General features: G+C 59.9%; 1 protein-coding gene across 3 annotated transcripts in view; it reads right to left on the minus strand.

Moving 5' to 3' along the window:
* Positions 1-13,214, minus strand: part of CNTFR (ciliary neurotrophic factor receptor) — a 38,685-nt gene extending 25,471 nt beyond the window's left edge. The window contains exons 1-2 of one of the 3 annotated variants that reach the window (XM_070053561.2): positions 13,090-13,214; positions 4,955-5,069 (exon numbers count right to left, since the gene is read on the minus strand). Coding sequence is in view for 1 of the 3 variants with exons in the window: in XM_051844550.3 (XP_051700510.2) it covers positions 1,628-1,948 (321 nt within the window). In the remaining 2 variants the exon portion in view is untranslated. Of the gene's footprint in view, positions 1-1,627; positions 1,964-4,954; positions 5,070-12,573; positions 12,771-13,089 lie in introns of those variants that run through there. The other 2 variants (XM_051844557.3, XM_051844550.3) reach the window with 2 other exon arrangements.
* Between the last annotated feature and the right edge of the window lie 441 nt (positions 13,215-13,655).

Here is a 13,655-nt window from a genome sequence, read left to right on the forward strand (position 1 = left end):
CTCACATATGGATACCATCTCACACTCAGAACAGTCAACCTTCGACGCCAACGTCGCTGCACTGCACACCTCCAGAAACTCAGAGCCCCGGGCCGCCCTCGGCCTGTCACACCCCACACCCCTCAATGGGAGAGGCAGCCAGAGGCATACTCAGGTCTGTCCTACCACGCTAAGACCTCAGGTGGCCCCGCTGTGCTTAAAGGGAGGGGCAGAGAGCTCAGGGTGGCCTCAGGCAGGAAGGAAAAGCAGAAGAGGAACTTTGTCAGTCCCTAAACAGTGGAAAATCAGAGGATCATTCCCCAGGCGGCGCCTTCCTCCCCTAACCCTGCTTTCAACAGCATTAAGGTATGGAGGGAGATCCAGGCCAGACAGGAGGGGCGGAGGAAGCCCCTGGGTGAGAGATGCTCTAGCAGCTGCGGGAGCCAGGAAGCCCCAGAGGTCAGCCCATTCCCCAGGCTCTCACTGCCTCCCCTCTTCTCTGGGACGAGGACAGGAAGCCGCTCTCAGAGCAGCCGTCTGCTGTGTGAGCCCAGGCCTCTTCGACACCTCTCTGTGCTCATGGCTGTCTGTAGGACACCCAGATGTCGAGAGTTGCTGTGAACGAGCAAGGGAGGAGAAAGAGGTGGGGCTTTGACCTCACTCCCCCAGCCCCTGCCAAAGCCCTGTCATCACCGTCAGGCCCAAAGAGAGGTGGGGATAGATGCCCAGCAGCAGGCAGGCAGGCAGCAGAACAGCAGGTAGAGGGGAGTTCTCCCCAAGGAAGCACAGAAGACAAGAGTCCCAGAGTGTCCTTGGGCCCTGGAGCCCCGCCCCCTCGTCCCAGGTGGGAGGCTGGCATCCGGGCGGGCCTGGGCTGGCCAGGCGGCAACCTGGGAGCAGCTGCCGGTGCTGCCTACATCCTTAGCACTTGCCACTCCAGGTGTAGCTGGGGCCCTGATGCCCTTCTCCCCAGAGGAGCCTGATGTGGCTGCTGGGGAGCCAACACCAGTCAGTAAAACCTAAGGAAACCAGGCAAGGGCATTCCCACAAAGCCAGGTGACAGCAAGTTAGAGAAAGCAGGCATGGAGACAAAAGAAACCAGGCAGCAGGGTGTAAGGAAACCAGGTGACAGGGCCCCAGCGAAGGTGGGCTGTGGGAGCCAAATGCAAGACTCAAGTTAGCTAGAAGGTGTGGACAAATGAGGCCAGGCAAGAGGCCCACAGGATGTGAGAACAGAAAGATACCAGGAGCTCATCCCCCCCTCCCCCCCGTCATGTCACCCCCACACCCGGGGCCTCTTTCTCAGTAGCCCCCTCCCACCCAGGCAGTGGTCTCCTCCCCCAGGCCGATGGACACAGCCAGAGCCCCCCTCCTCCCGTTTCAGAGGCCTGGTTCGACTGCAGCCAATGGGCCCCGGCCCCATCCCTGGGACCTCAGGAAGTCCCAGTCCCTCCCACCGGCTGCAGAGGCAGGGGGGCTGGGAGGGAGAGAGAGAGAAGAGGAGAGAGACAGCTTGGCAGGGGGAGCGCGCCGAGCAGCCGCGGGGGGCGGGGGCCGAGAAAGGAGCGGGAAGCGCCGAGGCGGGCTGGCGGGCGCGCCTCGGGGCGGCGGCGGGGGTGACAAGTCCTCCGGCCCTGCGGCCACTGACCTGGGTCCCCGCGCAGGCGCCCCGTCCGTGCCTCCGGCGCTCCGTGGGTCCACCCGGCCGTCCGCGGGCATCGGGTCCCCGGGGCTCGGGGCTGGGGCCGGGGCAGCCCCGGCCGGCCCGCGAGACAGAGGCAGCCCCCGCCCCCACCCCACCGAGAGTCCCGGTGGGCAGGCGAGGGGCCGGGCTCGGCCGGGAGCGACGCGGGCCGAGCCGCGGGCGAGGCGGCGAGTGGGCCGGGAGGAGGGGAGGAAGGAGCGCGCCGCGAGCGAACGAGCGAGCGAGCGGAGGGAGCGAGTGAGGGACGGCATGCAGTGAGGTCATCCTTTGAATCTAATTGTCTGAGTCAGGAGGAGATGTGGCACTTGATGCTGGGGGAGGGGCAGGGGAAGGGACCCTCCCGGCTCTGGGCCCGGGCCCCTCCTCACACCCAGGGGTGGCTGGGGCTTCCCTCCCCCGCCCAAGGTGAAGTTGCTTCTGGCCAACCCGGGCAGACCACTGCCCATCTCAGGGCTGACCTCTGCTGCCCGGGGGCATCAGCAGGCGATGACCCGTTCGCTCCAGTCCCTGCTCTCTGGGGGTACCGGGACCCTCCCCCCAGGTCCTGGTCACCTTCCTGCAGTTTTAGGATATGGAGGACTCCAATTCACCCCCAAGTCCCAGATCTGCTCTCTGAGACTAAAGGTGGGACTTCAGATGGCCTTCCAAGTTTCCGCCCTGCACGGGAGGAGCATGGGGCCCCCCAACTGATTCTGCAAGCTGCTTCCTGTGCTGAGAATTTTGAGGAATCTGGAAAATGGACCCGAGCTCGCTGTCCTGCCCTCTGGGAATGGTAGTGCAATGCCTCCCAGTCCTCCAGTCACTTTCCCCATTTGGGGAAGGAGGGATGAAGACCCCCCCAGCTAACCCCGGGGGGGGGGTCTCCTCATTCTGCATGGCCAAGCCCCTCTCCAAGAGGCACATGTGCAAGGCCAGACTGCTAGAGTCCCTGGAGGCTGCCCAAGTGACCCAGCTGCCCCGATGGGCCCTGGGCCTGTCAGGTGTGCACACCCACGCACCTACACAGGAGCACACACACGAACACGGGGTGGGGGCGTTAGGCAGCAGGGGATGCTCACACCAAGGGCCACACACCCCGCCCCTTGCCCCCGTGGGGGAGGGGTGATAAATATTTAAGGGGCTTTTAGCTCCAAGGGGCTGAGGCTGGGGGAGGGAGGGGGATCCTTGCTGCCTGATTAATGGGGTTACAGGCTTGGATCAATCCGTCCGCCCGCCGCTCCCTCCTCCCTCCTCCTCCCTCCCTCCGCCTAATGCGCTTTATCAGGAGACGCTTTTCTGACTTGGCAGCATCGGGCGTTTTAAATAGACCCATTTAGAGCTGGGGTTGGGGGAGAAGGAGGGGGGCGGAGGGAGACAGAGACTGAGACAGGCTGGGAGACAGAGACGAATCCGAAGAGAGAGTCGGCCCCGGAAGAGAGAGACCGAGAGAGGGAAGACGGGAGGAGGCAGAGATGGTGATGCAGGAGCCCCAAGACAGAGGGTGAGGCTCCTGTGGAGGCTAAGATGGGGAGAGGGGGAGATGGGAGCCCCCGAGGAGCAAAGACTGAGAGAGACAGAGGCAAGGAGCCGGGGAGAAACCCGGAGAGCGCGTCTCTGCAAGCACTGAGCGCTGGCTTGGGAGACAGCAGGTACCTTTTATTTCCAAAAACAGTTTTTCATCCACTTTGTTAAATTAAAAAGCTGTTTTTAAAGTGGTGCTGGAGGTGCTGCCGGGGGAGGGTGGACAGAACGGCCAAGTCCTCCCTCCTGAGCTTCCTCGGCCCCCGCAGAAGCTGCTTCGGCCTGAGCCTCTGGGGTGTTCTCCAGCTCCCCTGTCTCCCCAGGGACAGGGTCAGGGCATCTGAGCTACTGTTCACTGGCAGGAAGTCCTTTCTGCTGTCTGGTCTCAATCCCTCTTGCTGCAGAGAGCTCATGTCCGCTGGCCATCTTCTCCAGGCCCTGTCCCAGCTCCCTGAAGTGTTCCCAATTAAGGGGAGGATTACATGGCCTCGTGGCTCAGCAGCCCACTTTCCCAGTAAGCCATGAGACTTCTCCCAGGTGTCCCACTCATACATATGATGTATTATTCTGTAAGTCCATCCCCTAAGCCAACGCTAGCCTGCACTTCCACCAGATAGCCCACCGCATGGCCTTGGAGCCTCTGGGAATAGTGAGGTGGAAAGCTCAACTCTCCACGCCACCCTTTCCTCTCTCCCCTCCTGGGCCTCAACGCCATCTTAAGCCCTTTTTATGGCCATGTGCTAGCCAGGGGTACCCTACTCCACTCTCAGCAACACCCCAGTCAGTGCCCCCACTCCCCCAAAAAAAACCTCGGCCGGGAAAATGGCCAGTCTGTTTGGGAGTGGAGATGAAAAGCCAGCCGGCCTTTGTGGGCCTCCGGCGGGTTTTGGACAATAGGCCCTTCCGTTCCGCTCCAGTGCCTCGATTCCTTGGACGCCCCCACCCCCGGGCTGCCAATCCAGGGGCCTTGCCTGGCCTGAATGAGAGGCAGGGAGAGTCAGGCTCAGCCCCACAGCTGGCCCCAGAAGATTCTGGACCTTCTGACCCCCATCCCATCTCCTCCAAGCCCAGCTGCTCCCCCAATCGAGCCAGAGAGAGGTTTTGGGGACAGAGAGGGAACCTGAGGACACTACAATGCAAACACACTCTAACATCTGGGATTCAGCCCTCCTCGGTGTACAGCCCAGTTTCCTGTCTCAGTTTTGCCCTTGCCTGTGTGACCATGGGTGAGTCTCTTCCCTTCTCTGGGCCCGTCATGGGGACAGAAAAAGTCCCAGCTAGGCTGACACCAGAACTTCCAGACAAAGAACAGGTGAGCAGAAGAAAGGGATCTCGGGGCAGGTGTTTGGAGCAGCAGTTCAGTTGCCATTTAGGATGCCCACGACCCAGACTGGAGTGCCTGGTTCAAGTCCCAGCTACTCCACTTCCGCTCCGGCTTCCTGCTAATGCGCATCCGGGGAGACAGCAGTGGATGGCTCAAGTACTTGGATCCCTGCCACCCACATGGGGGACCCAGATTAAATTCTTGGCTCCTGGCTTTGGTCTGGCCCAGCCCTAGCTATGGCAGGCATTTGGGGAGTGAACCAGGGAGTGGAAAATCTCTGTCTTTGTCTTTCTCTCTTTCCTTTCAAAAAAAAAAAAAAGGAAATTTTTTTTAACAGAAGGAAGGGCTCTCAGGTCCTCCCACACTCACACCCCCCACCCCTGCCACCCCAGTGTAGCTCCTGATGCCCTGGGGCTGCGCTGCCCTGCTGGGCTCCCCGTACCTACCTCTTCACCACTGGCTGCACCAAGTGCATCAATGCCCTCCTCCTCCTCCTCCAGACCAAACTCTTCCTGGGACTTCCAAAACCAAGGGGGCGGGATGATGCGACAAAGCTGGATTCTAGAAGGGCAAAGGGCACAAGTCAGGGGTCACAGAAGAGCCATGGTCCTCAGTCCAACTCAGAGCTCGTTTCATACTCACAACCCCACTGTGAGAAGGGGAGCCCGAGGCAGGCAGCAGGGAGATGTCTGCAAGAGGAAAAGCTGGGGCTGGTACAGACCTCTCCAGTGTCCCTTGCTAACTTTGCAAGTGTTGAACCACAGGAACAAAGGGAGGCCAGAAGCCAGGGCCCTGACACCACCCACGGACAACTCCAAATCTTCACACCACTAATTTGCAGGCCCCCACAGCACACACATTCTGCACACACACACTCAGGCAGAGACAGGGTCACAAGCACGACATAAACATCCCCCATCATAACATCCTCTCCCTTATATCACCACTATGATTTATTGAGCATCTGTTAGGTGCCAGAAAATGTGTTAGGCACTTCATATGCATGATTTCATTTAATCCTCATGACTTCTCCACGAAGCAGGGTCTATTATTCTTCCCATTTGACAGTTGAGAAAACCAAGATTCAAGGAGGCTAAGTAACTTGCCGAAGACCTCAGAGCCGATCAGGTTCAGAGCCTAAAGTTGAGTCTGTATCTAGCTCCAAAACTCTTCTGCTACACCAATTTGCCTCTGCAGAACCCTAACTCTCATCCACCTGCGCAGTGCCTTTCCCACCAGTAGTAACAGCAACAGTGAGTCCTTGAGTAGCTCTCATTCACCTTACAATTGGTATGGAATCATGCGAACAACCTTTGGAGGTAATCCGGTTGTCATCGGTTTTACAGAGGAGGAAACTGAGGCTCAGAGAGAACGCCAGCTTGCCCAAGGTTACACAGTTTGTAGTTAGCAAGGGAGCTGGCGCCGAACTCAGGGGTATCTTGAAAACCACTGCTGCTTCTACAGATGCCACCCACTCAACAGACGCCTCACCTTCTGCAAGACTCCAGGAGATCCTCGGAACCAACTGCCCTCCCCAAAACAGGCCCCAAGTGCACCAGGCAAACGTACTACAGAGTAGGTGCCTAAATGTATATGCATGAGAGAGGGACTCCACACCCCCAGTCCTGCCCGGAGATGCAGAGACACCGCCGCCCAGGTGGTGTCATCCAGAAACTGAAACAAACTGCTAGAAACAAGCTGGCTCACAGTGACAGACACAGACACATGGAGGCAGGCCCAAAGAGAGGGAGACAGAGGGAGAGTCAGAGACGGGGAGACACACAGCGAGCCAAAGAATGCTAGAGATAGTCAGCAAAGGAGACCAAAAAGGCAGAGGAGGGGAACCAGCTGAGCTAAAAGAACAGATCCATGCTGATAAGCACAGACACAGAGACACATGTAGTCCCATCTGACCTTGGCAAGAAAACTGTGAAAGCGAGCAAGGCTTGGGCTGTGTGTGGCGTGTGTGTGTGTGTGTGTGTGTGTGTGCATGCGTGTTGGGGAAGCGTGCAGAGTCTGTATCACTACGCACATTACACCAGCTGCTTCCAGCAATTTCATCTGATTAATAATAAATGCCCCGTAATTACAGCCGCTCCCCCCCACCCCGTGCTTCTTCCTGTTTTTTGTCAGCTGCCGCCAGGCTAGCCCCCTCCACTCTCACCTGCTGGCTTCTAGGAGGTTGAGAGAATGTGAGCTGATGGCGGAGGCCAAGCTCCCGGGCTGAGGAAGGACACCTGTCTCTCCAGTTTGGATTAATGCCCTTGGCGCTCCAAGCAAAGATCATCTCGCTTAGGTCTCACTCAGAGCTCTCTCCCCATAACTGCCTATAACCTGTGACTCCTGTCGTGGCCCAGGGACCTAAGTCTGGATGCAGGGAGATGAAGATCCCTTGCTCACTCTTCATCATTCACTGGCTTGAAAGAAATCTCCATGCATAAATGTCGCCTGGCCTTGGAACCCTGCAGGCTCAGAGGAGGAAGGGACCAGGGCACAGGCCCCCTCCTCATCACTCCAACCCCGGCAGCCTGAGGCCCTGCCCACTTCTATACCCTCAAGCTGGACACTTGATAGCTCCGCCTTTTCATTCCTGAGGCCACCCCCCAGGTCCACCTCCTTCCAGGCCTCCCACCCTGGAGCTTCAAGGCAGCTCTATCAGAATCAGCTGCGGGTTTGTGCTGATCTGTTTCTAATCGCTGGGGCCTGGTTCACGCTTGCCCCCCACCCCCAATATTGATTCCATTATTTGGAGAGTCATTGACGTCAGGGGCCTGGATGGGTGCCAAAACCGCCTTTTCTCCAGGCCTGGGCCAGGGCCCAGCCCCCCCCCCCCCATACCGTCCCACGATTTCACGGAGGGGCCCAGAAAGGTCAGCTGGTGGGCCAAGGTCACACGGCATCTGCCCTCTGACTCTGGGCTTCTTTTTGGGACCACCGTGCAGGTCCCTTCCTCTGGGGAAAGACCTGAGAGTCAGAAGTGGGGTGGGGGCCTACAAAAAGGGGGGTGGGGCTGAAGATCCTCACTGGGGTTCTGGCCGCAAGGAAGGGCTGTGAGGAGGCAGCGATGGGCCAGTGGCTCAGAAAAGGGGACGTGGGCAAGAGGATTTTGTCTCCTTTGCCACACACTTATTTGGAGCATCCTGGGGCTGGGCTGAAATGGCTCCTATTGACCGCTTGACTTTTATGTCTGATATCGGACATCTCTCCAGACTGAAGAAGGGAACTCTGCAGTGTCGACAGAGCTACCGGATTTAGCAGCCAAAGGCTCTGTCTCCTCTCCTACCCACACTGCCTCAGTTTCCCCACACTCACACACTCTCCCAAGACTTTTCTGGCTCTTAATGAGTGTGTGAGTCTCTCCCTCTGTCTCTGATCCACCAGGATGTAGCCACTGCTACAACTGCTCACACCCGCAGCTCCTGGGCAGGACAGGGTATTTTTAGGATCTGAACCCCAGGTTCTCAGCCAGACATTAATAACCACAGCAGCTACAGAGCCTCCGAGCCCAGACCTGAAGGCTCAGAGACAGAGTTCATTCCCTCAGCTAGAGTCCAGGAAACCCAGGTCTGGAGACAGCACGGTCACACTTGCAACTATGTGGGGAGAAAAGGACTTTGCTACCTACTGAACAAGCCCGTTGTTGGGAGATGGCAGTGACCGCTGACCTGTCAGAGAATCAAGATGACAGCCCTGCCCCAGGGTCCTCTCATCTAGACCGTTCCAAGGTAGAAGACATTTATCCTCCATACTCCTTCCTCAGTGAAGGGAAGTACTTCCTAGAGTCTAGCCTGCATTACCACTCAAGGTCCCTTTGAGCCAAAGAGGGGTGCACAACAGGGGCTGGCTGGCAGGTCTCAAGCCACAGACCCCAGAGGGTTTGCTCTTCCTGCGTGCATTCCTCAGCATTTCCTGACTACCTACTCTGCCAGGCACTGTGCAGGAAGCCAGGGACAAGGGCATGCCCACAGGGAGCACCCGGTGTGATGGCTGAGAAAGAGATACGGTTCACTCCGTACTCCCCTCTTGCTGCATATGGGCCCTGTGCCAGAGGCAGGGGCACAGTGATGCGGGAGGCAGACCCAGGCCCTGGGTCCCACAGGGCTTGGAGGAAAGTCCTCTGCAACACTGCTGACTGTTGTGCAGGGACAGCAAAGGCAGAGCATGCTGGAGGATAGTGACGGCCCCGGGGCCTGGGAGTATCTGTCCTGTCACAGGACTGAGGACTCTCTGGTCCATCCCCAAGCCCCATACAGGCCCTGGCACTGACCGCAAGTCACCACCTCAGTACCTCCTGCTGCAGCTCGGGCCCCAGCTTCTGGGAGCAGCAAGGTCTCTCTCTCTCCCTAGCTTCTCTCTAGCTTCCCTAGACTCTCCCTAGTCTCTCTCTAGCTTCTTGCATGCCTCTTGCCTACAGCTCAGGGCTTGGTAAACCCCAGCCCAGTACGGCTCTGTGCTCCAGGGTCTCTCTCTGCCCTCTGCAGAGGTAAAGGAGGACGATGACCTCAGCACTCCCCACCCACAGGGACCACTTACCTCCTCGGCTCTCCCCAAAGGAAGCTGGGAGCCCGTGTGGGTGTGGTCATCCAGGGCCACAGGAGTTTACACAGCTGAGGTCTTCCCCACTCCCACACCCCACGGCGGGTCTGGAGGAGGGGTCAGCTCTCTCCTCTCAGCCTCCTTGCTCTCCAGGACCCCCCCCCCCAAACCAGGCACACATGGTCCCCCCCAACCCATCTGCATTTCAAAGAAAATCCACTCCATATGTTTCCGATTCATTTACACTTCAACTCGCCATGGGGGGGCAGAGAGCAGGGCGCCTTGCTTCCAAGCTCCCTACCCCCATAGGGGGGCTGCAGAGCCCGTGTCTCCTTCAGGGCCTGAAGCAGTTACAGCCCAGGCATCTGTAGGGGGCGCTGCAGCGCCAGGACCCTACAGTGTAGGCTCCCGTGGGGAGATAATGTACCTCATGCAGCCTCACCCGCTGGTCTCCCTGGCAGGAAGGCATGTAAAGTCCACCTCTGTCCCCCAGGCAGGTGGAATCCCAGGGCTGGCTGCAAGCCAGGTCCCCCAGGGCTTTTGCCTTTCTGGGTGCACCTTGAAAACAGGATAAGGGCTCGTGGGGCATTCTGGGAAACCCTGTGAGCTAGAACATAACAGAGCCCCTGGCCCTCTCCAGTCCAGAGAAGGTACTGAAGAGAGGGTGGTTCCAGTCCAGCCTTCTGCCGCCAGCTATCTTCTCACTGCAGATTTGGGGCTTCCATCTCTCTCAGAATTCCAGATTCAACATTCTGGAATGACCACGGCAGCCAGAGGTCTACTTCCTCATCAGGTCAATCTTTGTATCCTTCCCATCCTGGGATGGGGCGCGGGAGACGTCCTGGGGCGCCGTGAGTCGTATTTCCCCACACCTGGCCCTCCCTGCCACAGGTGGGCTGTCCAGGGTTCATGTCGCCAACAACCCGCTCAGCTCTCCTGCTAGGAGCCTAGCCTCCTCTCGTAAGGCAAAACAGGGAGGCTGACTGGGTCACTGGATCCCTACCTCCCCCCAGACCCCGACCTGTGCATCCCTGCACAACCCAGGAGAGGGTGTGACCAGATGTGTGATGCACACCCCCTCCACCCTTGAAGAAGACAGGTCTCTGTTCCTCACCCCAGTTGTCCTGAGTGTGGTCTGAGTGCGAGCCCCAGGATGGATGTAAGTTTAGCTTCGGTGATAAACCAGATTTAACATCAGTCTGCGTGTGACCCCAAGTGCCTGGGAACATCTGCCTGCAAGACTCGGTGGGTCTGAACCTGAGCTCCAGGACTGAAGTGTGAGAACCAGGATTCCCCACAAGTCCGTGCAAGCAGCAGAGCTCCCGTGCAAGCCTGGGCTCCGGGGCATTCTGGGTGTGAGCAAAAGGGAGTGTGTTCATGGGGGTCCTGACTGTGTACTCCATGTACGCCTGAGTGTGAACACTTGGAGTGATCTCGGGATGAAAGTGGGAATCTGAGAGCCCTCGTGCAAGCCTGAGTGTGAGTTCCGAGATCCAAATGGGAAGCTGAGTGTGTGTGAACTGCACTCCGGTTCACGAGAGTTTAAGGGATGCTAAGTGTGACCTGACCCTAGGCGTCCCCACAGGAGTCTAAGTGTGGACCCCACGATCCTAAAATGAATCTGAGTGAGCCCCAGCATGGACGCATAACTCTGAGCGTGAGTGTGAGTCCCCTGTGTGAGTCCTTGAGTTCAGTGGGAGCCCCAGGTCTCCCTGTCAGTCTGAGTGTGGCTGAGGACTGGACCCAGAACGTGAGTCTGTGTCACTGCAGTCTTAGTGTGACCGAGGCACGGGCGCCAGACCACACTGAGATTCGGAGGATGGACGCCAGCTCTCAGTGTAAATCCACGAGCTAGCGGGACAGAAATGTGCGTGTGTCCTCCCAGAGCTGGGGTGTATATCTGGATTTGAACCCCGGAATGTAAGAGTGAATATGAGCCCTTTTGAGTGGAAACCCCACACCCCTGGAATGAGTGCAAGTTTCCCAGTGTGAATCTGAGTATGAATTCCAGAGCCCCGGGAACTCTGCAGAGTGAACTTTCAGCTTCCATTCTTGCACGGGCTCGGGGGCTCCGCTGGGGAGCATCAGGTCTCACACAGCGAGAACCTCGGCTCCGTCCACCCAAGCCTGATCAGGTGCCCCAGAAGCCAGCTGAGGGGATTTGTGTGGGTTGTGACAGTGGACACACAGAAAGACACAGTTCGGGACACACAGATCCTCCACTCCCCGAATCCTGGCTGGTCCTACATAGCCAGTGGTTCCAACCCCACCCCCACCACCCAATGGCACATCATCATGCCCAGAGTTAGACACACAAGAATACGTCCAGTACTTCAGGCCCCCGGGACACACAGCTATTACAAATGCACAGACACACCTAGCACTTCAGATGCTTGCCACCTCAGTGTCACCTAAGTGACACAGCCACAAGTATATCAATATTAGAGGCAAAACAACTGGTGTTACAGACACACTCCTACAGTGGCATGCACACACACAGTGTTGCAGACAAGCTGCCAGCCGCACAGACACACACAGACGCTTCTCAAAGAGACGGGCTAGACGGAAAGAGAAAGAAAATCCTGAATTTTCAACAAGGCGTGAAATAGTCCTGCCCGCCTGAAGCTACTGAGGGGGGAGGGGGCCGAGGGAGCGAGCAAGCGAGCAAGACGCTGGAGGAGAGAGGCTCGGCAGAGGAGAGCAGAGCAGAGCGGAGCCGAGCAGGAGAACTGTCCGTCTGGTGACCTCCCCCGCGGCCCAGCCCCCACGCACGGGGAGACACACTACTCCGAGCCGCACAGGGACACCCAGGCCGGCTGGGCGCGCACAGAGCCGCACTAGGGGAGACACCCACGGGCACATTCACAAAGAGACACTTGGGGATACACCACTCGCGGACTTACACAAACCAGGACTTACAAAGAGACACACTGGAGGAGACCCACTGCATAGAGATACATCCAAGAGGACCCACGAGAAAACCCCAGGCAGGCTCACGCCGACACACACACACACAACAGAGGCAGATTCACATGGACACACATGCACTGGCAGACGCGCAACCGTCCGTTCACACCCTGGAGCGCTTTGAAGTCCAGATTTCTGCTCGAGTAAGAAGCCACCTTTGGGCGCCTGGGGGCTGCTGCGACCCACCCACCCCCCTCCCCGCCCCAAGCCCAAGAATTTTCCCAGACCCTGCGCTGTGCGGCTGAGGGGTGAGGAGAACAGGGACACTAGGACAAGCCGCCCGGCCACCTCCCTCCAGCCGATTGTCCGGCCCCACCACCACTAGCACCACCACCACCACCACGCCCAACCCCTAGCGCGCCCGGACGTGGGGGGGTCGCTTCTCCTGCGTCCCTGCCCCCGAGTTTACTGGCAAAGTTTCTCGTGAACTTTCCTGTCTCCCCCAGCCGCAGGCCCACGCGTGTCCCTTCACTCTCCGCGCGCACGAGGGCCGTGGGTCTTGTCGGTCTGCCAGGGTTCGAGCGAGGGTCCGGCCGCGCGCGCTCCGCCGCGGGGTACTCACCGCGCCCTCGGGCCACCGGGGCTCCGCGCCGCGCCCTTCGACCGCCCCTGGCAGGGAGCGAGGCAGGGAGCGCGGAGCTCGCACCGCTGCCGGATCCCACTGCCGAGCCCCGCGCCGCGCCGCGCCGGCTGGAGCCGCCGCCTCCGCTGCCGCCGCCGCCGCCGCCCGCTCTGCACCGGCTCCTCGGCGCTCGGCGGCTTTAACCCCCCCATCCTCCTCCCTCCCTCGCGCGCTCCCTCCCTCCTTCCCTCGCCCATGTGACCGCGGGCGCCCGCTCGGCCGCGCGCGCCCTCGCTCCCCTCCCCCTCTTGCCTTGTCTCCCCGCGCCTCCGCGGCCGCGCGCCACGACCCCCTCCCCGCCCCGGCCCCCGCGCTCCCCCGCCTTGGCACGCCCCCGAGCCTGGCACGCGCGACCCGCTCTCGGGGGCACGCTTGCCCTGCGCAGGCCTTGAGTCCCCCCAGTCACACTCGCCCCGCACAGGCACGCGCTCTCCCCCCCGCCGCTGGCACACTCGCCCGCTCTGGCACGCGTGGCCACCGCGCGTTCGCCCTTTCTCGAGCGCGCCCTCCAGACGGCTGTGGCCCCCGTGCTTCACGCGCAGCCCCGGCCGTGGGTCTCACAGACGCGCGCGCACACACACATCCACACCCACACCGCCCCCTCCCGTAGGGCGGCTGGGCGCGCACCCACCCCCCCGGGATCTCTCCTTCACACTCCCTCACTCCGCCTTGGCCAGGTCTCTGCTTGCGCACACTCCCGCACGTTCAGGCCCTCGCGGTCTTACACCGACACCCTGACACGCCCGGGGCCAACTCTCGGGGTCCTCACTCTGGCATCCCCGGGAAAGGAGCGCGAGCCAGAGCCCCCCCCAGCCCCCACTTGGGGTTGAAGACGCCAGCGGGCTCCGCCCCTATCCCTACTGCCCCCAGCAACGACACCCCCCCCTTTGCAGTCACAGACAAACCCCCGGCGCGGGGGGGGGGGGGGGAAGGGGACTCTGCGCTTCCACGGTCGGGGATGGACCAGGCTGGGAGCATGTCACCATGTCTGTGGTGACACCGCGGCCGCTACGGTCTCCGGT

This window comes from Oryctolagus cuniculus, chromosome 1 (genome assembly GCF_051225735.1).
Source record: "Oryctolagus cuniculus isolate XC-2025 breed Fujian yellow rabbit chromosome 1, ASM5122573v1, whole genome shotgun sequence".
NCBI lineage: Eukaryota > Metazoa > Chordata > Mammalia > Lagomorpha > Leporidae > Oryctolagus > Oryctolagus cuniculus.